The following is a 26,769-nucleotide window of genomic DNA, read 5'->3' as shown; positions in this document are numbered from 1 at the left end:
TTAAGCATTAATACATGACTTCATTTTAGTCAAGTAACAAATAGGGAATTTTGCTTTTGATAAAATGTTCCTCCTCTATACTTTAAAGATAAAACTCGGGACTTGTACTGGATGTTTGCAAAGGCATTTGGTTGCTCTTAGTGGTTTTGTTGATTGATTGATGATATCGCCTTGCATTTTTTCATTGGAAATTATTTTTGTAATTTTACTTTCTAGTGTTGTGCTGTTAACTATATTATATACAGTATTATGGTCATCTCTCTTTTTTTTCTAAAAAGCTATATACATTGACTAGCATTTTGTTCTCACAAAAACCCTAACTTTTGAAGATAACCACTTTATGTGTATAAAACAACCCGATTAGGTCTCAATTTAGCTTCAGCTAAAATCCAAATTCTCTATGCAGCCAGTAGTGACAATGCTTTATACGCATTTGCAGGCAAGACATGTTTAAAGCAAATATGAAATCAAGCAGTTTAGCATTGTAGGTCCATTACATTAGAGATATTCTTTTCTTCAAATGGTTCAAATAGAAGAGAGAGAAGAGATATCCTGACTTGTAGTTGACAGTATAAGTTGCGACCCAGATACCTTTTTGATTCTACCCTTCCCATAATGCAACTTGATGGCATGAGTCTCTCCCACTATCTGGCACACACTCGTCACAAATGCTCACAATCTCTTCATGTCTACGTGTCTGCAGAGCACGAGAAGCACAGACTGTGTAAGAGCACCGACTACATGAACCTGCACTTTAAGGTCAAGTGGCTCTACAATGAATACGTCAAGGAGCTGCCCAACTTCAAGGAGGTCATCCCGGACTACTCATCGTAAGCACTTCTGACCTATTCACCTAAGACTTATCTGTGATTATCCAATTGATAAATCCATACTCGGGGATGGGTTCAAAAGTAATAACTCTTGAGTGCCTGTATTTTCCTTTGCAGATGGTTCCTTCAATTTGTGCTCCAGTGGTTGGTGGAAAACGAGGATGTATCTATGGAGTTCATGCATGGAGCCCTAGAGAGAGACAAAAAAGACGGAGTAAGAAAATAACAATTGCCCTATCATGTGTTGTTACCTCTGGTTACATAAGAATGGTGTCAGACCCACACACTATCTGTGGGCCTCAGGGAGTTTTTCCATAGCATATAGTTATGTTTTTAATTCCATACAGAATGACGGAATATTGATAGAAGCTAATTGTCTATGTGTTTGTACGTGTCTCAGTTCCAGCAGACGTCTGAGCATGCTCTGTTCTCCTGCTCTGTGGTGGACATCTTCACGCAGCTCAACCAGAGCTTTGAGATCATCAGGAAACTGGATTGTCCCGACCCGAGCGTCATGGCTCAGTACAGCCGCCGCTTCTCCAAAGTAAACCCAATACATCAAATTATTTGACTGACTGTGACTTTTTCTTTTCTTTTTCTTAGAAACACTACAGCAAATTGGGGGAAATTACCAAACAATTACCGTATTGTCTGGAGGGACATTCACTTTATTTGTGAACAGGGAATTTGATATTTCCTCATTAAACATAAATGTTAAATTGGACACTAATACATAATACTCCCTCCCGGGGGACAACACAGTTTTGTGTGCGGGTATTTGCTTTACTGCCTGCTAATAGAGAACATGTTAAGGGACATTCGGGAATGTTTCTAATACATTAAGTGTAATACAACCCCCAAGGACTACGTTGTGAAAGGTTTCATGAAAACCGAGTAATATAACTTTAAACTGTTTTTAATAGTTCCAAGTAAAATGTTATTCCAATGGTACAATACATTACCATTAATATATATATATTCTTCCTTCTCATCTTTACAGACCATTGCCAAAGTTCTTCTGCAGTACAGTGCCATTCTGACCAAGAGTTTTCCTTCTTATATCGATAAGGAAAATATTGTAAGTTATCAACGCCATACAGTATGTCATCGTTTTGTGACCGTTATTGTACAATTTATACATTCACGATTTAGGGGATTGTTTTGATGCTTGACTGACCATTGAGTGGTTCCATGATTACATTTACACTGTTTAATATTTTTCAATGATATTCAATATTTAGCCCAGCAGTCACTTTTTGATACTGAAAAGTTCTTACTACTTGTGTAGTAATCTCTCTGTCCACTGTTTCTTTCTGTTTGCCTTTGTCCTCTTGCAGCCATGTGTCCTGTTAAATAATGTGCAGCAGTTAAGAATCCAGCTGGAGAAGATGTTTGAGTCGATGGGTGCCAAACAGGTAAGTCCAAAGGCAAGGCTGTGGTTGAGTAAACAGTGTGATATAGCGTCACGCAATACACATGACAATATAGAATATGAATGTATAAAAGATAAAACTACTTAACAACTAAACATGTATTCCTCAAGCGTGAAAAAGTCAATGTTTTAGTGGTGGCTACTTGTACAACAGATATATTGTGTCTCACGTGTATCAGATTGCAACAGAGGAGGCACGGGTATGTACAGTAGTGGTGGTTCAGGCCACGTAAAGTAGACTGGTAGTGCTTGAGTTGGACACTATTAGATAAAACTGGTTATGATGCCAATGTTACTTCATGTTGTGTTCAGATTGTTAAAAAGCCATAATTTAATAGTGACAGAGATTAGACCCTATGCTGCATATTGAGACAGAGGCCTAAGGATATCATGCAGGTGTTGGTGTCCTTAGTGTAGCACAATCCATAGCTTCTATATCGACTGTGACCTCACTCTGTTTTGAATCCACCTGTATTTGCATGCAGTGCTTCTTCCTAGTTGTTTTAGCTGCAGTGTAGTGTTTGTAACGTAGTTCCTGGTTGGTTGTAGGGTTGTAGTCTTTCGACACTGTAGCCAAAGTTTCAACCAGTGTGTTTACTTTACTGTTAAAGCAATATGAAGTGGTGGAAGAGGAGGAGGAGGGGGATGCAGGAGAGGAGGAGGAGGTATGTGTCCATTGTGTTCTGAGCGAGTTTTAAACAGGCAGACATTTTTTTAAATCACTTGAATGGTGTGCAGTACACTGGTGCACTGACTATATCCCTCTGGCTTGCACAGCAGGTCGTAACCAAAGATGAGGCAAATGCTCCGGTGGGTACTGTGGATGGTAGCACATAGATGCATTAGTAGAAATATAGTTTAGATACTATTAGATCCTTACATAGTTATCCCCTGTCTAGCATTTAAAGCTAGCTTTGCTGTTCCAATGTAGTAACCTTTACTTATTAGTACTAAACACAGAGACCAGCTGAGGTTGATGGGAATGTCATTAGTTGTGTAGGTGTTTGGTCTTCAACTAGGTATTGGACAAGCTTGATGGATGTCAAGGTCACAGTGGTTCTTTCATTGTCAACAATGGAAGAAACAGGGTACATGTTGTTTTTAAGGCAAGGCTCTTACTTTTCTCTTATGAGACGTACTCCATTGGTGTTATGTATAATGATTAATTTGATGGCTAATCCTTCATGCAACAATTGTTGAGTGTGACTTTATTTTCTTTCACTAGTATCTTTAAAAACCTGGTTGATTTGATCAATTATCTTTGAAGTTCCTGGTTTGGGAAAGTCACGTTATAACGTATTTTACTGGTATTGACTGTGTCCTTTGATTAGTACAGCATTGTATCATGATGTGGAGGAGTTAAAAGGATTTGTGTTTCAAAGTGAAAGATATGTTCACAAATCATGACAAAAAGAAAAAGTTATTAGCTAGAGAAAAATCTGTCTGTAAATCACCAGTTAGCTTTCACTGTATAAAGCTATATCTGACTGTAGCTGTCGAGTTAATAGTCCTCCTGTGGCAGAGTGCAACGGGATCTCCCATGAGCCCAGACATTAAGGTCTTCCCCCAAAATTAAAATCACTGTGTTTTGCCTTTTTGGGGCATAATTGCTGAAAAATATGAGGGGGGGGGGGAATGAGTCAATGAGTGAGTGAAATCATGTGTTTCCCTCTTTTCTAGCCCAACAATAGAAAGATAGCATGGCAGGCAAGTTCACAGTATATGCATGCATGTGTTCTGATACATGACTGCATATACTTACATGTTCACATCACTACTTCTGGAAATGGCATCTCCTTTAACACTTTTTGGAGAGAATGGCACTGAAATTATTGTTGTTGAACACGGTTGTGGTCATTTTTGAAGAAATAAGACTTACAAATGATTACTTTGTGTTGTCTTTTCACCGCCCTCCTAGTTTGAGGAGAGTGAGGATGAGGAGGAGAAGGAGGAGGAGGAGGTAGTAGGGGAAGAAGGAGAGAAAGTTGATGTTGAGGTTTGTTGATGTCAGAACTGGTTTAAACTTCTCACTCGCCAAGCCATTTTTGTTTGTCCCTGTTCTTCCTTCTCCCAGCAACATTGTCACATTGATACTCATTCTTACTGACACAAGGCGTCCCTGTGTGTTATCATGATCTAGTTTATTGTCATCTGTGGTGATTTCCACCTCGAGTTTTGACCTTCTTTCAATGGCATCTTCCCTGACCTTACCTCAAACTGGTCACTCACTTCCCCCTTTAACAAAGTTTCTATCTGAACTTTTTGTAGTAGCTTTTCTTTAATTTGTGTTTTCTTTGTAACCAATTTTTTTGTTTGCGATAGACTGACGAGGAGAAGGTGGGTGCCAATGTTACAAAAATACATTCTAAATAACCTCCAACATATGCTTTTGAGGTTTTTTCACATTGGAAAGCATATCCTGGGGATTATTTTACATTTATTTTTGCCAGGTTGTTGGATCATGACGTTATTTCAGTGTTGTTACAGCAGAACAGCATTTCTTTATTTGAATTTTCATTTATTTATATATTTTTTATTTCCAACCTTGCAAAGATGGATGCACCAGTAGAAAAGGAACAGGTAGGTTACTCGGTTCACCTGCTGCCACAGCACTTTGTTGAATGGCAATTGATTCCCTGTAGTTTAAGAAATCAAAATTCCAAATGCCAAATAAGTGACTTAATTGAGGTTGTCCTGTATTACCCTCCACCTGCCTGTGCTGTCGCAGACTGAAAATGCATTGGAAGACAAGAAGGTGAGTGTAGGTGTAACAACTCATGCATATTAATATTCCTGTGCTCACAAAAAATGCTGTTGGGCAAAACAATAACACATCGAGCACATTACAAACAGGACACAATCCATTTCTAGCTGCCTTCTGTCCCCTGAAGCCTTCCCTTTGTGCTGTGTAGCAGAAACCTCTCCCCTCACTTAGGGTGCTATACTTATCCAACGGGCCATGAATCAAAAGGCCATTGGATCATTAACTTAATGAGCCACACTGGGGCTCCATCCATAAAGCCTAACTCCCCTTCAGGCTGTGCTTGTTTAGATGATGCCACAGGTTCAGGTATACTGAATAGAAAAGTCATGGGTATTTCACTTTCCTACTTGTTCCCTTACCCTGTGCTTGTGAGACACACATATCTTGCAGGTTGTGAGTAAAGTGCAGCTTTAAGAAGTTCAAAGGGTCATTTTGTGGGTGTTTGGTCCAAAAGACAAATATGAATTGAAAGCCTTTTATGAACTCCTGCTCTGCTGTTCAGAAGAGAAATGACCCATACCACCTCTTTGGAAGAATAATTTTATCTGCATTAACTAACACCTTCATTGGATCCTGTCCTGTGTGCCTTCTATGCAGATGGACAATGAGGCAGGTGACTTACTGAACGACCTGCAGGTGAAGCTGAACAACGTGCTGGATGAGCTCAGCACTACATTTGGGAACAGGTAGCCCAATCCTGACCCCTCAATAGACACACACATTACAATTAAATCAGTAAGCATTTGTGCTAATGAATCCTTTTTCTCTTTCCCAGTTTCCAGACCCGTATCAATGAGTGTATGCGTCAGATGGCGTCTCTGCTGTACCAGATCAAAGGACCTCTAAACGAAGCCAACAAAAACCAGGCGGACGCAGACTCTGACAACATGCTACGGCCACTCATGGACTTCCTGGATGAAAAGTGAGTGGATTTTGAACAGTTTTTCTGTGTCTCCTTCTGTCCTAAATCTTTGTCCTGAATTGTATCTTGATAAAAAATAAGAATGCTTTTTTTAATTTAATAGTGGTAGCACCAATTAGGGTTAACTCACCCCAGTGCTTTCTGTGGTCCATGTATTTCAGCTTTTTCAGTAAACGTATTTGTGTATGTTGTATGTGTTGTTGCAGGCTGACACTGTTTGCCACCGTGTGTGAGAAGACAGTATTGAAGCGTGTGCTGAAGGAGCTGTGGAGGATCGTACTGCGCAGTCTGGAGAAGACTATTGTCCTGCCGCAGGGCAGCGATACCTTTGTAAGCTCAACAACATTCAACATCATCGGTCTAATGCTTTTTTCCAACCACATTTGTAGAAACTGTTAATTGATAACAATATAATGGGCAGAAAAGAAACTGCAAAAATGAAACAACTTGATTCATGATTCAACCATTTTTTTTTCCAGGGCGCACAGATTCTCTCTGCTGCAAAAGAACTGGGTCAGCTCTCTAAACTCAAGGTATTATAATGCCTTCATATAATTCACACCAGCTCAGTTTGACCATACTGTGAACACCTGGCCATAAATGGCTTTCACTGAGAGAGAGTAAAGCTGTTTTTTTGTGGAAGTAACTCTTTGCTCATCATTTGGATGTGCAGGATCACATGGCAGGCGAGGCTAAAAGCCTGTCCCCCAGGCAGTGTGCTGTCATGGACGTGGCACTGGACACTATCAAGGTCAGTTTATATTGCAGGTGTTTTGTTTCATTAGGAGGATGCAGGGCAGACGGGTCAAATTAGCCTCATCAACTATTCATCCATTCATCAAATACACTGAAGAAAAAGTGTGTGGAGGATCAAGTGAATGAAATGAGGGGTCAATTTTACAAAGCAGGATTTTAAAGTTAGCCAGGTCATTTTGAAAGAATTGGGAATTGATTCTGTTCTGTGTAAGCTCTTTTGTTCTCTGGGAAATACAGCCATCATTTTCATAATTAAAGGATTATTTCATCTATTTTAAGCTCCGACTTTATTTTGACAAGTGTTTGTTGCTCGGTCACATTGCTTACTGTTATATGCTGCTGGCTTCAGTTGATGGTTTATTTTCAATAGTCCAGAGCATATAAACCAAACAGGCTTTCTTTGGTGTATAGCTATAGTTCTGTTATATGCTGATCTGTCCTGTCTCCTCTGCAGCAATACTTCCATGCAGGAGGCAACGGGCTGAAGAAGGCTTTCCTGGAGAAGAGTCCTGAGCTCTCGTCGCTACGCCACGCTCTGTCCCTCTACACTCAGACCACAGACACACTCATCAAGACCTTTGTCACCACCCAACATTCACAAGGTAGTTTTAAACACAGCCTTATAATGAATGAATAAAGGGGAAGACGCACTTCCTATGGTAGGCCAGGAGAGGGCACTATGCCTCTTCCATAAACAAGGCTTTTTTCTACTGAATATGTCCTCTCTTGCACCTGTATTTTGTGTTTTTCGATGCTGGTTTTGTTGACATTATTGCTGTCTTCTCTTTATCTCCCGTGCTGCCTGTGTGTCAGTGCACAATGGGAAGGGTATTAGGTTAACTCCCAATGAAAAAATACAGCCCAGCAGGGGTAGGTTTTTTTATTGAAATCATTTGCACAGCCCTCCTCTCCTTCCCCATCCATTTTCTAGTTTTGTCATTCTGTGCCACTATGGTGGTGGGTAGGTCAACCCTAACCCCACCTCTCCACCTGTCTCCTCTTCTCATACTGCCTGCATCATGAATCAAAGTAACTCTTTTGTTCGCCTTTCTTTGATCAAATGTAAGCTCATTAATGAATCTGTGTCAATCCAGGTTCAGGCGTGGACAAGCCAATTGGTGAAGTGTCTATCCAGATTGACCTGCACACTAATCCTAAGAGCGGAGAGCGGAAAGTTACTGTCAAAGGTCCGTTTGAGTTTTCATAACATCATGCTATAATGTAGTATTCAAAGCCAAGTGTTCTCATCTGATTACATACTTCTCCCCATGTGGGTTTTTACACGTTGGTGTGTTTTTTGCCTTTTTAGTTATGGGAGCCAATGATTTAAAATGGCAGACGTCCGGTATGTTCCGACCCTTCACCGAGATCACCATGATCGGGCCTCAACTCAGCGACAAGAAACGCAAATTCCAGACCAAATCCAAGAACAACAGCTGGTCTCCCAAGTTCAACGAGACATTCCATTTGTAAGTACTGTACCAGCTTAATTGGTAAAGGTAACTTGCACACTAGTAATTCCAACTCTCTGTAAGAAGCAGATATTTGAAGGATTTGACCTTCAGGACTCAGAATGATGTGATTGTATGTGAGTTAACACCCCTGGGTCAGAGTAAGTCATACCTAAATGTAGAGCTGCAACAATTCAAGTGTTCTGTGGATGCTACGTGACCGCCTAATTATAAGCTGATTCATCCATAGAAAGTTACGACTGCGATGCTCTTTTCGGTTGCTGCCACACTTACAACCCTAAAGGGTCCATTTATGATGACCCGTAGTGCATCTTTAAGTTGGCTTACCTGCTGTGGTGTTTTGAATGACTGTCCTCTTTCCACAGTGTTCTGGGTAACCTGGATGGCTTTGAGTGCTACGAGCTGCAAATCAGCATTAAAGACTACTGTTTTGGCCGTGCCGACAGAGTGGTCGGCCTGGCTGTGATTCAGTTAAGAGACATTACTGCCAAGGGCAGCTGCGCGTGCTGGTGCCCACTGGGCCAACTCATCTATATGGACGACACGGGCCTCACCGCCATGAGGATCCTCTCCCAGCGCTCCAATGACGACGTGGCCAAGGAGTTTGTCAGGCTGAAATCAGAGACTCGTTCGGCCGAGGAGGGCAAATAATGACAGCTAGAGACGGAGGGAGGAAGACAAAAAGGATGGAAGGTTTTTCTTACAATAATTGAAGAATCTCATGTGACTGGTCTCGTCAAACAGCAGGGAATTATTTCCCGTAGATGGCCATGTGGACTCTTTTTAGACCTTTGATGTGTCTTAGCAGCCGTTGACTGTTAGGTGGCGCCTGTCCAAGCTCACCAACACACTGTCACAATGGACAAACACTCACTTCCTATGTTCCTCATACACTCACATTATCTACCGAGCAACTGTACAGCACACGACAATGTAGACCCCGACTCACTCGGCCTTCACATTCCCCAGCTGTTTCACTTGACAATGATAACTCCATCACCTCAGTTATTTTTTTCCCATGTATCTTGTACCCCCCTCCTAGTTAGTGTGTGCATTGCCACAGCCTCAAGGGAACAGAGGACGCCAGGCCCCCGCTGGAGGGCCAAACAAGTTCCCACACCTTCCCAGTGTTGTTGTGCAATAACCCCATCACCTAAACCCCTCAAACTGTGGCCATGTGTTTAATGCCTTACACTCTGCCAACTGTGAATGTGTGAAGTAAGAAAAAAAAAACAGTCTTATGACTGATCCATTCTGTAGCTCAACTGAGATGGTTTAAGCAAATGTGAAAACTGGTTGGTTAATTAATGTTTTAATTCCATAAAGGGGTTTTCTGAATGAATTACCTAGTAGCTAAGAGGAGAAAGTCCTAGTTTTTAAGTTATGTCAATTATTGAATAGAGTGGAAGTGAAGCTGCTGAGATATTGTACTTGTTTCACAGGAAAATCTTGTGAAGGAATTAGGTACTGAATTTGACCCCTTCATTCAAAGGATTGTTCAGTTAAATGTGTGCCTTGTCATGTAAAGTCTACATTCCTGTTTCCCCAGGAAGGGCAGTAGTCATATGATCAGTATAAAAATGGGGTAAAATCCATAATATGATTTAAATCTAACATCATATGGACATTCATTCTATATGTTAAAGGTGAACCCTGGTTAGGCCATTTTTACGTATCCGCATCAGCTCCATTAAAACCTCTTAGCTCCTGTGGTCTGGAGTAACTATAATGATGCAGCCATTTTATTTATTTTTTTATACCTATTTATTTTTGTCTGTGCTTTTCAGAAGCCCATGATTTAAATGTTGTTTACTGCTGGGAACGGACTTGTTTGCCAGAACAGTGTGCTTTAGAATTTGCACAGTGGATGCTTAGCGGTGTTGTACACATTGAACTGCAGTTCAAATGAGGAGTATTTTTACAAGATGAATTAAGTGGCAACCTATTGTTTGTCATTAAAACGAATGGCAAAGTTGGCGACTTGTGTTTCAGACTGACCATAGTGCGGACTGTCTTTTTAGAATTGTTCATTTATGGTAGAGAAATATTGAACATGTTAAACTTTCAGGTAACAACTTTCTCTTCCAAAAAAGGATATCTGAACACAGGTTCTGAGTTTGTAAGGAGTGTATAATTACTAAAGGTTTACATATATCTTCCTGCTCTGTTGCTAGTCTGCTATGAGTGGCCTTACTTTGGTGAAGAAACAAATGAAATGTGTATCTTTTTAATATTTTTTAGTTTTGTTTTATCCTTGTTTGTCTTTTGGCTCCCAGAAATGAGGACTAGCCACTTCTTTGCCGATAATGATGTCAAGTACATTTTCCAAGTGATGTTCCTTATCATTTTCTGCTTTTATCTTTTACGATATTACAAGGTTAACTATATCTAGGTTGGCTTCTTATTTTCTTTTTGTTTGTGTTATGTTCCGTTTTGTAAATGTTTCCCTTGAACTTCTGTAATAGTTTGGAATGATGTCAATTAACGTAATGTAAGATATGTTTCAGTTTTATGGACAGGAGTCGCATACAGTGAGAAGTGTGTATTTGTTCATAACTAATGGAAGAATATTAAAATGTTACTTTTAATGAAGGATGGATATTGCTGTAATATGAGAACCTCAATGTGTTCATATTTTTAAATCGGTCACCGTGTGTAGAAACCACAAAATCACATTCCTCTTTGTTACAGTCAATTGTCCCATGTGAATAATTAATGCTATTGATTTATGGGGGAAAATGTGTCATGGCCATTCTGTAATATACATGTTCCTTGTGCCAAGTTGAAAGTGTCTTTTCTAAATTTGTTAACCCTTGCACTATCACTTAATCACTGCAATAGTTAACAAGTGAAGTGTACCAGTCACAGTAACTGCACATGTGTGTGGTGTTTTGTTTGTATTGTCACTACTATGAAATGTTGTCACTATGTAAAACATTCCAATGAATGAATTTTTGTATAAAGTATTTCAAAAGTATAAATGTGTTAACATGCCTTTTTCAAGTGCATTATGACATTCATTGAATATTTTGATCGGATTTCCCTATGTGATCAATTTGGTGCCAGTATGACTATTTAACTATTTAATTTCCACTTTAGTACATGCAACTCATAAGCCAATTAATTTACAGTTTTTCTCAGTCGCTTTGGTGCTTTTCTCACATCACTATTAACATTTGCACAGCAGTTAGTGCATTTCTCAAAACAATTAGTGCAAACTGCAAAACCTAGTGGATAACCTGCAAAAGTACGTCACTTGCTCAAAATGGATAGTCTATTCCACAAAAGCAAGTATTCATGTCAATGAAACTGCCAGTGTCATCAAAATGAGAAGGCTTGACACCATCGTTTATGAACAAGATAGTCAAATGGCTTTGTCATGTTTTCATTATGACAGTTTATTCTCTGTGTTTTCCAATGCAAAAAAAAGGTCAGAACTTGGTGACACTACCTGAAAATGCTCAAGACAGCACTATACACTACTTGTACAGCCATTTGAAAACTACAGTAAAGTTACACATTGCTGTAGTTAGGGGAGTAAGTGAGTACAAGACACTGAATATGTATGTTTCACATTTTTACTGTAGCTCTTTGCAATTCTACAGCATTGTGCAAAAGAAAAATACACTTCAGTCACTTATTTAGAACAAACATAAAAAAACATCCTTTTGGTAGAGCTGTGCACAAATGTGAACAATATAACAGGACATATTGTAACTGAACATATATAGGTAAATCATTCTGGCACATCCATACGTTCCTGTCTGTCTGACCACATATTTTCATCTACATCACAACGGATATTATCCCTTACAATGCAGCGAGGAAAGTATCTATGATAAAGAAAAGGTATAAAATTTGCTTGACAGAATTTGATAACTAGTTCAACAATTTTGTATGTAATGACTCAAGCAATGACATGAAGACTATTAGTTTTATTGGGAACGACTATTCAGCATCCATAAGTATAGTTCATTTTGACTGACATGACATAAGCAAATGACAATGTTAAGAAACAGCAGAGAATTGTATGAAAGCAACTGATACATGTCCAAAAGCATTTGCAATTTGTTCAGAGGAAGGAGAAATTGCTACTATGATGTGCTCAAATGACTAAATGTTGCGGAGGTTGAACTAATAGGTATGATAATTTTCATTCTGATCTGAGAAAAGCACCAAAGCAACTGAGAAAAACTGTAATAGGTTACTTTCTAGGCATCAAACATGTTTACCCTTCAAGAAAGCTACACATTCCCATGTTGTCCTGCAACTATGAAAGAGGCTCAATGTGAGTTAAACTGAATGACCTAATGTTTTAAATATAGTAAAAAGATAAGACTTAGTCATTAGTCTGAGCATGCGCTGTCCATCAGAGGTTGTTAAATACGGGGGTGACTGTGGCTCAGTTGGTAGAGCGGGTCGGCTGATGATCAAAGGGTTGGAGGTTCGATCCCCGCCCTGCCACCTGTGTCATAGTTGTTGTGTCCTTGGGCAAGACCCCACCCACCTTGCCTCGTGTGAATGTCGATAGTTAGCCTGCTATCGGTGTATGAATGTGTGTGTGAATGGTAACGTGGGAAAGGAAAACAGGTCTCCCTTGTAAAAGAGTCTTTGGTCTCAATGGGATATACCTGTAAAGATAACCTCTAAATAAAGGTTAAAAAAAAAAATACCTGACTGCCATAAATGGCTGGCCCTGATTGGCTGGAGCAATGCACCTGTACGGTTGTTTTACTGCCCCTCCACTCCTGCCGCCTCTCAACATCCAGGTCCAAAGATCGCTTCATTGTTTGCTCAGGCCTTTGAGCTGTTGGAGCCAAGGGGGGATCCCAACACCGCTTTTATATGAACATGAAACCTCTACTGTAGGCGCCCTTCTCTCACCACTTCACCTGTACTGGCCGTCCTGTGCGTCTTTCAAGCTGGCTGGAGGCCCCCAGTCCAAATCCCATCTGTGCCTGGGACTCGGTCGGTGCCCCCGAAGGTCCGAAAAGAGCAAATACCAGAGTCTGGGTTGACTTTATCTGAGGCGGAAGCAAAGGGAGGATACAATTGTCTTTGTGTGTGTGTAGGACATATAGGACACAAGGATTACCATTTTTGTTTCAGGTATGTGGCTCATTTTCATTGGCTTTTAGACATTGGGAAAAATGGTGGATGGATATAACTTTTGTGGAAATTGATCACACTGTGGAACCCATTGAAATGGGAGAAATGTTAAAATACACGACGAATCAAAGTCCAGGCAATAGAGGCTCAATGCCTTCAGAGTTATTACAGGATCACTTGTTTGATCTGTTTGGTATTGTGAGTACAACGATAATAGAGAAGAGTAAAACATGCCCAACACAGGCTTTTACTATAATGCTCGCCGATACATATTCTTCCACATGTCCACAGTCATATCGCAATCTCAATCTTTGCGCTCTTGGATTATCTGTTACAGATCTGTCTCTGGTACAAAGGTTTGAGAAGGGAGTGACTCAATGCCTTTACAGCTCTTCAGCACAGATAAAGTATTGTGTTATTATACCTCAAAGAAAAACTCATATCAATATGGCCGCTGTTTGTTTCTTTTTAGGTTAAAGTTAGCAGTGTAAAAGATAAGTCAAATGATTGTCCTACAGCATCAGTTGTATATAGGGACTAGAGCAAATTATATTTACTACTCACACCTCAAAGTGTTAGGGTTGCAAGACGATTAAGTGCAAAGTGTAAAACTTTTTGCTTTCTTATAATGTTCTCTGCTAATGCTGGCATATCTAAAGCATAGAGATTTGCAAACAAACATGACCCTCCATAAACAAACTGGTTCCCCCTCACTTTTGCCAGTTTCCCCTTTCCGTTGGTATCTCTGTATGTTCTACCAGCAGATAAATGGCTCTTGGTATACGTCACTGTGTGATAAGTGTACATGCTCTTTCACTAAAGGTGTAACAATATGGAGAGACTGAGCTAAAGATGGGGTCGGTAGCGTCATTCTTCGGCCAGTTGTTTGGTCAGCAGAAAGGGCCAGGTGAGACCTGATCTGAATACAATAACTGTACATTAAATAATACGTTTTGCATGTTGCACACTCAAAGTGACACAGATACTTTTCTCCCAATGCTACTGCTAATGCTCATTGTCATCCCATCGCTGAATCTTTCATTTTGACACAGAGGAGGAGAGATTCCTGCGAGCTAATGACAGAACGTTCAACCTGTCTTACCTCTACGATGTAAGTATGGAAACCAACATGTTTAGTATTTGGTGTCTTGACAGTTATTGTGCTGCTGTATATCTGAGTGATCAAATTGCATTTCCTTTTTTGCTTCAGAACAATGCCATCAAGACTTCCAAATACAACGTGTTCACCTTCCTGCCACTTAACCTCTTTGAGCAGTTCAGGAGGCTCGCCAATGCCTACTTCCTCTTCCTCATGGCCCTGCAGGTGGACACTTTTCTTTGTTTTTTGTTTGACTTTTCAAAAATGTAATGAGTGTGTGTGGGGGGGGGGAGGGGGAGGGGGGTAAAGGGTATGTACAGATACTGCCAGAAATAGAGGTTTTTGCAAGTGTTACAGGCAAAACATTCAGGCAAGAAATTTGTTCAATCCATAAAATGTAAAGTGTTGAAACAATTTAAACGTGTGATTGTGTGTGTGTGTGTGTGTGTGTGTGTGTGTGTGTGTGTGTGTGTGTGTGTGTGTGTGTGTGTGTGTGTGTGTGTGTGTGTGTGTGTGTGTGTGTGTGTTCTGTTGACAGGTCATCCCACAAGTCTCCTCTCTCTCCTGGTTCACCACGGCCGTCCCTCTGTTCCTGGTGTTGGCTATGACGGGAGTCAAGGACGCCAGCGACGACATAGTAAATATTGAATTATAAAGATCATTTTGGGATTCATAAATCGACACACAGCACTTTGTTAAAAATAACTTAAGGGAAATCACAGTCAATATTAGGGCAGATAATAAGTGCCTATAGTCACAAACTTATGATTTAATTGACACTGTTTTCTCTTTATCCTGTATCGCTCGAGTAGAACAGACACAAGAGCGACAGACAAGTGAATAACCGCATCGTGAGCGTCCTCATCGATGGAGAGTGAGTCATTTCAGATGCAACCATCACATTATGTTTTTTGTAAATTAGAAATGATTTAAGAAGTTGCACACATGCAGCTAAAAAAAATATCTTTGGAGCTTTAAACTGGCAAATTTGTGTGAAAATGTATTTTACAGTGTTGTGATTTTCAATGTAAGCTTTATTTTATATTTCTTCTGGCAGGCTGAGAAATGAAAAATGGAGCAATGTTCAAGTAGGAGATATAATCCAACTGAAGAATAATCAGTTTGTTACAGTAAGTATGCAGACGCTACAAAAAAAGGTTAAAAAGTTAACGTTGTGTGCATTATGGTATTTCATAGCCTATTGCTGTTCTATGCACCTAGATGCTTTCAGTGATAACAATACCTTCACTTAATCCAATGACAATCCTCAAAAGAGATGCTAGAGTTTACATCAGCTTATTCAGTTGTCTGTATTGTAATTAATATGTATTTCATATTTAGGCAGACCTTCTGTTGCTTTCAAGCAGTGAGCCTCTCAATCTGGTCTACGTAGAAACGGCTGAACTAGATGGGTGAGTGTGCAGACTTGTGTGTGTGTGTGTGTGTGTGTGTGTGTGTGTGTGTGTGTGTGTGTGTGTGCGTGCATGGCTGGCGGCTAGTGTCTCACTGTACTGGGTTTACCTTCCTTCTCATCCCTCTCATGTGCTCTTGGTCTCCCCCAGAGAAACCAACCTGAAGGTGAAGCAGGCCCTGACGGTAACTGGAGAGTTGGGAGACAGAATTGATGAGCTGGCGGGCTTCAATGGTGAGAGGCTGAAAGAATCAACAACAACAAAAAACAGACACCTAGAGTTTTTCATTTGTAATCTGGCCAAAACTTTTTTTGTATGCGAGTAACAATGCAAAGCCGACAACATGGCACACAATGGAAAGGACTTGTTATAAGAATTTGGTGAATTATAATTCAAATTCAAAGTTTAAGTTTTTTTTGTGTGTCAGACTCAGAGCTGACCACGGACCTTATTGAATTAAGTTTAAGAGGACTGAGCCAAATAACCACTTCCGTATAATAGGTTGTATCTATAGGCCTATGGCTCCAATAGGCTATGGCTACCAAGACATTATGTGTGGTTAGAGGTGATTCATTATTTTTCAAAGCAACTAACATAAGTACAAAAAAGAATTAGGTTTTTGCAAACCATAAACACAGTGTTAAGTTAAGTGTAAATACATGCCGGTAATTTCGATGGAAACAATGCTGTGTTTAACCTGCCTAAGTGAACACTGTAGTTGTATGATAAGTTGTACTAACTCCCTATATTTTACCATATGAAACTACCTTGGTGACCGTGAATGTGTTTCTTATGTCTCTCTCTCTCTCTCTCTCTCTCTCTCTCTCTCTCTCTCTCAGGTGAAGTGCGGTGTGAGCCTCCCAACAACCGTCTGGACAAGTTCAAAGGAACAATGACGCTGAACGGACAGACGTACTCTCTAGATAACGACAAGGTGCTGCTCAGAGGATGTACACTGAGGAACTCAGAGTGGTGCTTCGGCATGGTCGTCTTCGCAGGTAGACTAAGTACTGTCTCTCGCCATTTGAAGCGTTGCGTTATGAATGAGTCACTGCTGGCCCAGTTCGTATACTGTACTGTGGTGACAACAGAAAGAAAATGCGGTTCAAAACACACAGAAACTAACGAAGCAGAGTTTTGGGGCGCACCGGTCATGTCTGCAGAAGCCCGCAGAGGGCGCTCGTGCTGCACATTTAGGTAGTAGTGCCACTTCCTAATTAATACAAAAAATACTACTACTGATAATAATAATAATAATAATAATAATAATAATAATAATAATAATAATAATAATAATAATAATAATAATAATAATAATAATAATAATAATAAATAAATCGCATCTATTTTATTTAAAAAACAAGACTGTCAAAAATTAAATAATAAATTATATAAATGTAAAACACAGGAGTTTTAAATATAAGCCTGCATTACATTTAAAGCAACACAAGTTAACCTCTCCTATATCCAAGCTGCTAATCTTTGGCTGTTGTGGGCCAACAGAAATATTAATGACCAACTTGCATTCAATTAGTATTTGATATGCTAACTTTAGACTTTTAGCTGATAAGAATGTGTCCGTCTGTTAAGTTTGATCCTGAATCCACTGACTAGTCTGTTCAACTCATGGATGTAGCATACTATAAGAAGATTCAACTTAGTAAATGTGAGGGAAGTATAGTTGATATTAATGTTAAATATGAATAGTTAATTTATGTTTGTCTTATTTGTCTGTCTATCTCTCAGACACTTGATCAGCCTTGTAGCCTGTTAGGAGACACTTATAGGCCAGCTGTATAGATAAAGTCTCATCTCCCTAGACTCTAAGATTGTTATGGTTCACTGTGTTCAGCTCAGACCCAACACATTGGTACGCTTGGTGCCCTAGCCAAGAGCTGTTAGAGATAGCCCTAGGTTAATACACTTTTCTCAGGAAGTGTCTGTCAGAACTGAATCGCAAGTCACCAGAGTTGCAGTCTGGTTCTCTTTGGCCGAGCCTGTAATAAATATTGCTTCGTAATTCATCCAAGTCTCGGTTGGAAGAATGTCTGAAACATTATGTAAACAGTTTTATAGGCTTACTGATTAGGATGAGTAAAATGTGTATTAAACAAGTAAATCACAATGCAATGTTATGTTAAATACAAACTTCTAGAATACAATGAAAAGATAAAATCACTGAATTGAACCTTTTGCAGGTCCCGACACCAAGCTGATGCAGAACAGCGGAAAGACAGTATTCAAACGGACAAGCATCGATCACCTGATGAATGTCCTGGTGTTGTGTGTGAGTTGAATGTCCACGCACACGACCACACACCAATACACACAAAGCTGGCATTCAAGCTACATTTCATCTCCATGCCCCTTGAGTTCACTCATAAAATACCCTCATAAAAGCATTCATTTTTGAAATCCAGATTCATTCTCAACTGAAATATGTCATCAATGCAACATCATGTTTTGAACTATGGACAATGTGTGATTGTCTTTTTAATCCACTATAGATCTTTGGTATCCTGGCGTCTATGTGCGCAGTTCTGGCCATCGGCAATGCAGTCTGGGAGGTGAACGAGGGCTCTGTGTTCGAAGTCTTCCTCCCTCGAGATGAAGGGGTGGACGCTGCTCTCTCCTCCTTCCTCTCCTTCTGGTCCTACATCATCATCCTCAACACCATGGTGCCCATTTCTCTCTACGTCAGGTATACCTTCCAGCAAAGAGAGATAACAAAATCGGAAAGTTATTGTGTGACAACTAGGGCTGTCCCCAAATAGTCAACTATTCGATGATTTGATTGAAGGAGCCTGATTTGACAGCCAAACTCACAGTCGAAAAGTCGCAAAATGTGATTATGAAACGAGGATCATTTCGTTTTTAAATAACCCTAAATTATAATGGTAGACCTAGTCGCTATAAAATAAATGATCATGCCAAGTCAAGAAGACAAACTGTCAAAAGATGAAAGCCAATGTTGCAAGTGAGAATATGTATCAATGAGCAGGAAGAAATTTTCTTTTTTTTTTTTTACTATTAGTAGACTATAGACAATACTTGACCAATCAGATTAGACTATAGCAATTCTTAGTAGGTGACAACCCTAGTGACAACTTCAGAGTATACATGTCTCATGCTTATCCCTATGTGTGTCCATGTCAGTGTGGAGATAATCCGTCTGGGGAACAGCTTCTACATAGACTGGGACAGGAAGATGTATTACCCCAAGAGTGACACTCCTGCCCAGGCCCGGACCACCACGCTGAACGAGGAGCTGGGCCAGATCAAATACATCTTCAGTGACAAGACGGGCACCTTGACCCAGAACATCATGACCTTCAACAAGTGCTCCATCAACAAGAAAGCTTACGGTGAGCACCTCTGCTTAAAATCGACACAGTTGGATAGATGGGCTGAATGATTGATTCTTGACTGTATTTCTCTGTTATACATTTAGGGGAGCTGTTTGACTTTACCGGACAAAGGGTGGAAATAACAGAGGTGAGAAGAAGAAGAATGCTGATGCACGCTTGTATATTGTTGTGTAAAAAGATGTATTACTCCAACTCTTTTTATGGCTCTTGTTTGTTCATTTGTCTCCTGCAGAAGACAGAGAAAGTTGACTTCTCTTGGAACGAGCTGGCCGATCCAAAGTTCATCTTCCACGACCACAGCCTGGTGGAGGCGGTGAGAGAGGGAGACCCCGAGGTGCAGGCCTTCTTCCGCCTGCTGGCTCTGTGCCACACCGTCATGCCTGAGGAAAAGAAAGAGGGTGAGCAACCTCTAGTGGACTTGTATGGTACTACATGGCCAGTGGCTGCAAAGGTTGACATTGATCTGGTTGTGTGAATTAAAATGTTTTCATGGTTGTGCGGAATCCAAAATCCAAGTTGAGAATGATACTCATTTATCTTCTTCTATACTCATAATTTTTTTTATTTTTCATTAACCATTCAGCAAGAGATTAAATACCTTACCTTCTTTAGAATGTATTAAAGCCCCTATGTGTACGATTTGAAAATATGTGGCTCTCCGGTGATGGTAAAAAAAAAAGAAAAAAAAGAAGCAATGCACCCCACTACTCAAATTTTGACATTTTAACTAGTTTTTCCTCCTTTTCCTCTTATGTCATCTTGTATCTCCTGGCAGGGGAGCTCTACTACCAGGCTCAGTCTCCTGATGAAGGCGCTCTGGTGACCGCAGCGAGGAACTTTGGCTTTGTGTTCCGCTCACGCACGCCAGAGAGCATCACGGCCTGGGAGATGGGAAAACAAGTCACCTATGAACTCCTGGCTGTTCTTGACTTCAATAATGTGCGCAAGAGAATGTCAGTCATAGGTGAGAGATGATTTTGTACCATGATGGTTTGCCTATGTTTTGCATTGTTGTTCAAAAAAATGGTATTAGACTCAGGACAGATATTTTAAAAGGGTTCATATTTGAGAATTTTCTTTTGATATTTGATCCATCACGCTGAACAATTTGATTTGTATCCCTGCTATACTTACTTTACATGGTGTATTGGTAACCATTTAGAAAAAGTCCTGTTTGTGTATTCATGAACCCTCCGAATCCGCTCAATAACAACCTTTTAAACTCTGGAAATGACCAAATTCACATTATCTTTTCCAATATGTTTGCAGTCAAATTCATGCACTTTGTCGTGAAAATTATTCTCGCAAAACAAGTTTGTGTGTCCTCACTAAATGACTTCCACCATGATTTCCAGTGCGTAACCCCGAGGGCAAGCTGACTCTTTACTGCAAAGGAGCCGACACAATCATCTTTGAAAGGCTACACCCGTCCTGTAAGAAACTGACTGAAGTTACCATCAGTCACCTCAATGTAAGTGATTACATTTGTATGCTAATGTGAAAAATATATATTATGTACATTCAGAAATTGTCTGGATTTTTGTTTTTTGAACTGCTCTGAACTGTCCAAACAAAACAGGAGTATGCAGGCGATGGTCTCCGTACGCTGGCTCTGGCCTACAAGGACTTGGATGACAGCTACATGGATGACTGGAGACGGCGCCACCATGAGGCCAGCACAGCCATGGACGGACGAGAGGAGAGACTGGATGAACTTTATGAAGAGATAGAGAAAGACCTGCAGGTAAGCACACCTGCTGAATACAGAACTAGGACAATGTGTTAGATAGTTTGGTTGACCTGGCAATTGGCTGGTTACCTTCTTGGTTGATAATGCATGGTGCCTGTTCATTTATATTTAATGTACTTTTTTTATATATGTATTTATATTTGTATAAGTTGGTCTTGGTATGCACCACATTAAATCGATACAGATGTGTTACCAAGGAAGGGAGCACTGCATTTCTATATCATCATGTGTCGTTTTATGGTGATTTTAATTCTGCCAGAGGAAAAATCATGTGAGCAAGGCTTTAAACTAGTTGCTTTAAACATACAGTATCTTAAAATATTGTGGCAATTACTTGGAACAATTTTGTATTCATCACATATCGATACAAAACATCCCTCTCGCATACCACGCTGTACTTTGCCTTGTTTAGCTGTTGGGGGCGACAGCTGTGGAGGACAAGCTGCAGGACGGCGTGCCACAGACCATAGAGCAACTGGCTAAAGCCGACATCAAAATCTGGGTGTTGACTGGGGACAAACAGGGTTAGTGTGTCACATTATTCAAGTTCAAATCACACATTTCAAAGACGTTCAAATGTCACATCTAGACAGCCTGTGTCATTTGTAAATGAACTCAGTTACAGAGTGAATGATTGGCATGTTTGACTAATTCTTTGCATGACTGTTTTTTTTTTTGGTAAATATCAACGTTTTCAAACAGAGACGGCGGAGAATATTGGCTATTCCTGCAACATGCTGAGAGAGGAGATGAAGGAGATTTTCATTGTGGCCGCCAATACGGCCGAGGGAGTCAAAGAGGAGCTACAGTAAGTTAAGCAGATACAAATCATTATACTCAGTTAAAGTTTATTGGCAAGTTAGTACTGAAGCACTACTGGCATTGTGTTGTAATTGTCGTGGTAATGAGTGAATGTTAAATCATTTATATCCATCTCAAGCACACATTATTTAACTGAGCCAACCAACCCCATGTGTCTTTTTCTGTGTTCAGGAACGCTAGAAGGAAAATGTGTCCGGGAGCCGCAGAGGAGCCATCTGTGACTGTGTCCCGCGCGGGCCTGTTTTGGCTTCAGAAGACACAGACAGTGCAGGATGAGAAGGTGGATGGAGACTATGCCCTGGTTATTAATGGACACAGTCTGGTAAGGGTCTTTTCAGGCATATTACTATTTCCAGTAGCTGCTGAATCGACAAGAAATGTGGTGACCCTGCCTGATTGATGGAATCTGTCCTCATTCCAGCTGGAAAATCATCACACTGGTGGCGGTTGCATTGTACAGATAAAACATACACAATGGTATTTTACAGGCGGATTATGATACTTTAGTCTCAGTATATTTAAAGATGGAGTCCGCGTGTTGTCAAAATCAGTGAATATCTCCTCCTGAACCGTTTACCTGTCCGTACTGTGTCTGATGAAAAAGCTGGTGCTAGTACCCAGCCTAGGCTCTATAAACAGGTATGTAAACGAAGGGAACGTAAAGGGCCCCATTGTTGCTAGTAACATGCCCATTTACATAGCATAGGCTGTGTATTAACTCTGTATGCACAGGTGGCATATCTTGAGGTGGTATTTTGACAAGGACTGATTGTGACAACAAGCATTCTACAGAATCGCTGACTCCGCCTTTAAACTGAATTATGTTGAGGGCAAAAAAATATATATAAATGAAATAAAGGATTCATAATTTTCTAACTAGAATTTAATGTATTCCTGTGTGGAGATGACACGATTTAAGATATATATATATATTTTTTAGGGGACTGGACTCAGCACAGTCCTATAATCCCTACTTCCATTTTATTCCTCAGGCCTTTGCTCTGGAGAAGGACCTGCAGCTGGAGCTCCTCCGGACAGCGTGTATGTGTCAGACAGTGATCTGCTGCAGGGTCACCCCTCTGCAAAAGGCCCAGGTGGTTCAGCTGGTCAAGAAATACAAGCAGGCAGTCACTCTGGCCATTGGGGACGGGGCCAACGATGTCAGCATGATCAAGGGTGAGCGGCCTCACATTCCACTCAGACACAAGAATCACACCCACAGCTGTATTGGCAGTAAAAAAAAAAAACCTGTTAGTGTATATCAATTATTGTTTGAATTGTATTTCTGTTTATATTTCCAGCTGCTCATATCGGTGTAGGCATCAGCGGTCAGGAGGGCATGCAGGCGGTCCTCTCCAGCGACTACTCCTTCGCCCAGTTCCGTTACCTCCAGCGCCTTCTGCTGGTGCACGGCCGCTGGTCCTACCTCCGCATGTGCAAGTTCCTCCAGTATTTCTTCTACAAGAACTTCACCTTCACCTTTGTGCATTTCTGGTACGCCTTCTTCTGCGGCTTCTCTGCCCAGGTGAGAGACATGTATGGTAATTATGTATATGTAAGTTTAAAGGGTTAAATGCATTATTTAAATAATAGTGATTTTAAAAATAGTGCATACTGATTTGACTGTATGCTAATCTAACATCATGTCATGCTACGATGATAAATTGTTATGCTGCTCACAAGTGATGTGAATAAAAAGGTAATTTAGGTACACATAGAAATATAGTACTTGCATATACCGTATACAGCATATGATGCAATTCAGTGCCACAAAACTACAAGTTATACTCTCAAAATTGGAAAAACTATTCAACTGTAAACGTTTCACCAAATGTTCGAGGATATATATAAATAAAATGCATACAGGGTGAATTCTGTATTTATTTACATGTTTACTGTTGTCTTTGTTGTTCACAGACTGTGTATGACGAGTGGTTCATCACCTTGTACAACCTGGTGTATACAGCTCTTCCTGTCCTCGGCATGAGCCTCTTTGACCAGGTTTGCATAAAGGGGAAATTATAAGATATTTAAAATAATATTATTAAAGTTTTGTTTTTTTATATATAATCTTTTATCAGCAGTTCACATGCTGGCATTTGAACGGCTCTTCTCTTTCCCTAATACTAATGCTGTGTTTTTGTAGGATGTGAATGACCGCTGGAGCTTCCAGTATCCTCAGCTCTACACTCCAGGCCAGCTCAACATGTATTTCAGTAAGAAAGCCTTTGTGCGCTGCATGGTTAAAAGCTGCTACAGCTCCCTCGTCCTCTTCTTCATCCCATTTGCCGCCATGCGAGACACAGTCCGAGACGACGGCAAGGACATCGCAGACTATCAGTCGTTTGCTTTACTGGCACAGACCTGTCTGCTGCTGGTCATGAAAATACAGGTGAGGATTTTTTTTTTCATTAACCTTTATTAACACAGGACATCTATTGACACTGAGGTAAAAAAAAAGATTTTTATGACTACGTTTTAAAATATTTAGGAACATTTATTTTCAATCCGAAATTTTGTAAAAGCTTATTTAGACGCCCAACTTTGATCTCATATATATTGATTTTTACTATTTTAGACCATTAGACTATTTTAGCTTTACTGTATTTAATACACTGGATTAGCCAAAATTACTTGTGGGCCTACTATGACATTGATGGATTTATTCTCATCACCTATTCTCATGACACATAATGTGAATGAATGTGCACACGGATTTAAAAGTAAACTTTTCACTCAAAATTACATCTTTCAGCTGTGTCTGGACACCAATTACTGGACAGCGATGAATCAGTTTTTCGTCTGGGGAAGCCTGGCCGCTTACTTTGCCATCACATTCACCATGTACAGCAACGGCATGTTTCTCATCTTCACCTCCACATTCCCCTTCATCGGTGAGTAGATTCAGCTCATTTATGGAGGCAGAATGGTCCTTGCCCATCCATTTTTTGTTTGTGTGTTTACAGTTTTTTCATTGAATTTCAACGCTTTTAAACCAGTGCAGAGTCGTCTGCAACCCATATGTAATACTTTAGTGTTGTATGATTACAATCTACAATACCTTTTGAACTATGTTGTATGTGGGTCTCCAGGCACCGCAAGAAACTCTCTGAACCAGCCTAACGTGTGGCTGACCATGTTCCTGACTTCCCTCCTCTGTATTCTGCCCGTGGTGGCTTTCCGCTTCCTTCTCATCCAGATTCGGCCCACCATCAATGACAAGGTGAGGCGACGTGTCACAGACTACAAATAGTAATCTTTTGTGAACCCTGCTTTTAACTCGTTTACTGAGTAATGAATGCAATTACATTGCTTTACCTCATTCAAACTTTGACTTGACACATTATTCTTCAAGCCTTCTGATGAGTTAGGGAATCAGGCAGCACAAAAATAATAACAAAAATTGACTGTCAACCTGGAGTTTTTACCTGCATTTGTCAATAGCTCTCACATTATTTTAGCAAGCAATTCTGCTTGCTAACATGTGTTATATGCATTTATCATCATGATATTTGAATTATAAGGTTGGAATAAGCACTTTAGTGTTCAGCTATCAGCAATCAAGTTCAAATAAGATTTTAAAAAATTACTTTAGACTTAGTTTGCATTTGTAACAGTGACATCAAGAATTATTTTAATAATAATAATTTCGATATTTAGACACAGCCCCATATGATTATAGGACACCAATATGGTTTAATGAGTTATTTACATTTAAGTTATATTTGTTACATAAGCTAGGCATGTGTATAATGTGACATGCTAGAATCTATTGTTATAAAAAAATATCTGTGGACCCTGGAAAAAGCATGTGAAGTCCCCTTAATGTACCCAAAGTAAGAAGCATACACTAAATACTTTACCCCTCACCTATACTCTTCTAGGTGAGACATAAAGTGCGTAAAGAGGCGCTGCCGGCCCCTGCCCCTCGGCGCCCTCCAGCCAGGCGTATCAGTACCCGTCGGTCTGGCTATGCCTTCTCCCACACCCAGGGCTACGGGGAGCTGGTCACGTCCCGCCGCTTCCTGCTCAAACTGCCCCTCAGAGGGCGCCAGATCATGTTCACGCCAAAGGACTCTTCTCCCCTGGCCGAGAACCAGCCCCAGCACTACCGCACCATCAAAGAAGAGGAGCAGGAAGACACACAGAGCACGTCCACAGCGGGAGGTATGCAGGGACTGAAGTGCTGAGTGCAAAAGGAGCAGCATGGTTCAGTGTGTATAGTGGATGCACAGGGTAATGTACCCCACCTGGACTGTTTCCAGGTCAAAACGTTGACCTTAAAACCAAACCTGTATTTTCTCTCTTCTAATGGATGGTTGTTGATATCACTGTGAAATATTTTGAGCTTGGCAGCACAAAAACCTTAAAGGACTACTCTGGTGCGTCTGCATGTTTTAGCTTAATATGTACAACTCTGTACTGTAGTCACAAGACAAGATAGTCAGGTTTCAATTAATTTGCATAATTGTTCTAGCTATGGAATCAATTTTGTTTTAGTATTGCATGAAGATTTATTAATTTCATGTAGTGAGAGTCACGTGCTGAAAAGCAATTAATAATTGCCAAGAGCGATTCAATTGACATCAAGCAGATTTTTTCTTCTTTGACTTCTAAGTTAGATTTTTTTCAAATAAAAGCTTATATGCAAAGTAATATGAGATAATATTGTTATTGAAGTGTTAACTATTCCATTTCAGAAGTCAGCATGACTTTGAATGCACCAGTAAGGATCATTTCTTTAATCAAAAAGACTTCACCTCCTTTCTCAAGTATGATTTTGTCCTGTGGTAAAATAAATAGAAACTACAAGCAGTCTGAAAGGTAGAAAGTCAGACTTAAAAGTGCTTGGTAAGTTTTGGGAAATGGCCATAAATGCTGTATGCAGTTTGAACTTGATGGGCTTACAACATGTGGACACCAGAAACTATGATGAGATTAACTTTGTGTCATGCACACCAATGTTCTTTTTTTATTAATATTAGTTGTGTGATCTGTAGATTTAGAAAGCTAAGTTAAAAACAATGTAAAAG

The 26,769-nt window shown here is 40.2% G+C and overlaps 2 protein-coding genes across 2 annotated transcripts in view; both read left to right on the top strand.

Moving 5' to 3' along the window:
* The window catches only part of LOC307265305 (protein unc-13 homolog B-like), a 67,017-nt gene extending 55,921 nt beyond the window's left edge, over nucleotides 1-11,096 (top strand). The window contains exons 26-39 of the mRNA XM_080046995.1: nucleotides 704-830; nucleotides 948-1,044; nucleotides 1,231-1,374; nucleotides 1,831-1,908; nucleotides 2,168-2,245; nucleotides 5,624-5,712; nucleotides 5,802-5,948; nucleotides 6,155-6,278; nucleotides 6,428-6,481; nucleotides 6,622-6,699; nucleotides 7,159-7,306; nucleotides 7,799-7,891; nucleotides 8,014-8,173; nucleotides 8,542-11,096. Of these exons, the coding sequence (XP_079903121.1) occupies nucleotides 704-830; nucleotides 948-1,044; nucleotides 1,231-1,374; nucleotides 1,831-1,908; nucleotides 2,168-2,245; nucleotides 5,624-5,712; nucleotides 5,802-5,948; nucleotides 6,155-6,278; nucleotides 6,428-6,481; nucleotides 6,622-6,699; nucleotides 7,159-7,306; nucleotides 7,799-7,891; nucleotides 8,014-8,173; nucleotides 8,542-8,827 (1,703 nt within the window). The 3' untranslated portion in view covers nucleotides 8,828-11,096. The remainder of the gene's footprint in view (nucleotides 1-703; nucleotides 831-947; nucleotides 1,045-1,230; nucleotides 1,375-1,830; nucleotides 1,909-2,167; nucleotides 2,246-5,623; nucleotides 5,713-5,801; nucleotides 5,949-6,154; nucleotides 6,279-6,427; nucleotides 6,482-6,621; nucleotides 6,700-7,158; nucleotides 7,307-7,798; nucleotides 7,892-8,013; nucleotides 8,174-8,541) is intronic.
* A 3,041-nt stretch (nucleotides 11,097-14,137) lies between these two features.
* Nucleotides 14,138-25,926, top strand: LOC307265066 (phospholipid-transporting ATPase ID-like; the record flags this gene model as incomplete). The annotated part of the gene is made up of 25 exons (XM_080046636.1): nucleotides 14,138-14,192; nucleotides 14,338-14,396; nucleotides 14,496-14,609; nucleotides 15,197-15,258; nucleotides 15,947-16,029; nucleotides 16,636-16,794; nucleotides 17,649-17,666; nucleotides 17,995-18,083; nucleotides 18,304-18,497; nucleotides 18,953-19,161; nucleotides 19,248-19,291; nucleotides 19,397-19,562; nucleotides 19,940-20,128; nucleotides 20,520-20,635; nucleotides 20,744-20,908; nucleotides 21,327-21,438; nucleotides 21,617-21,722; nucleotides 21,908-22,058; nucleotides 22,729-22,912; nucleotides 23,038-23,261; nucleotides 23,654-23,737; nucleotides 23,883-24,128; nucleotides 24,492-24,630; nucleotides 24,829-24,959; nucleotides 25,621-25,926. The coding sequence occupies 25 exons, from the start codon at nucleotides 14,138-14,140 to the stop codon at nucleotides 25,924-25,926; spliced, it is 3,405 nt and encodes a 1,134-aa protein (XP_079902762.1).
* Between the last annotated feature and the right edge of the window lie 843 nt (nucleotides 25,927-26,769).

Source organism: Ammodytes marinus (genome assembly GCF_949987685.1).
Source record: "Ammodytes marinus genome assembly, chromosome: 18".
In the NCBI taxonomy this organism is placed as follows: Eukaryota; Metazoa; Chordata; class Actinopteri; order Uranoscopiformes; family Ammodytidae; genus Ammodytes; species Ammodytes marinus.
Note: the sequence above shows the minus strand (reverse complement) of the source record. Positions and strands in the feature narration are given on the sequence as shown.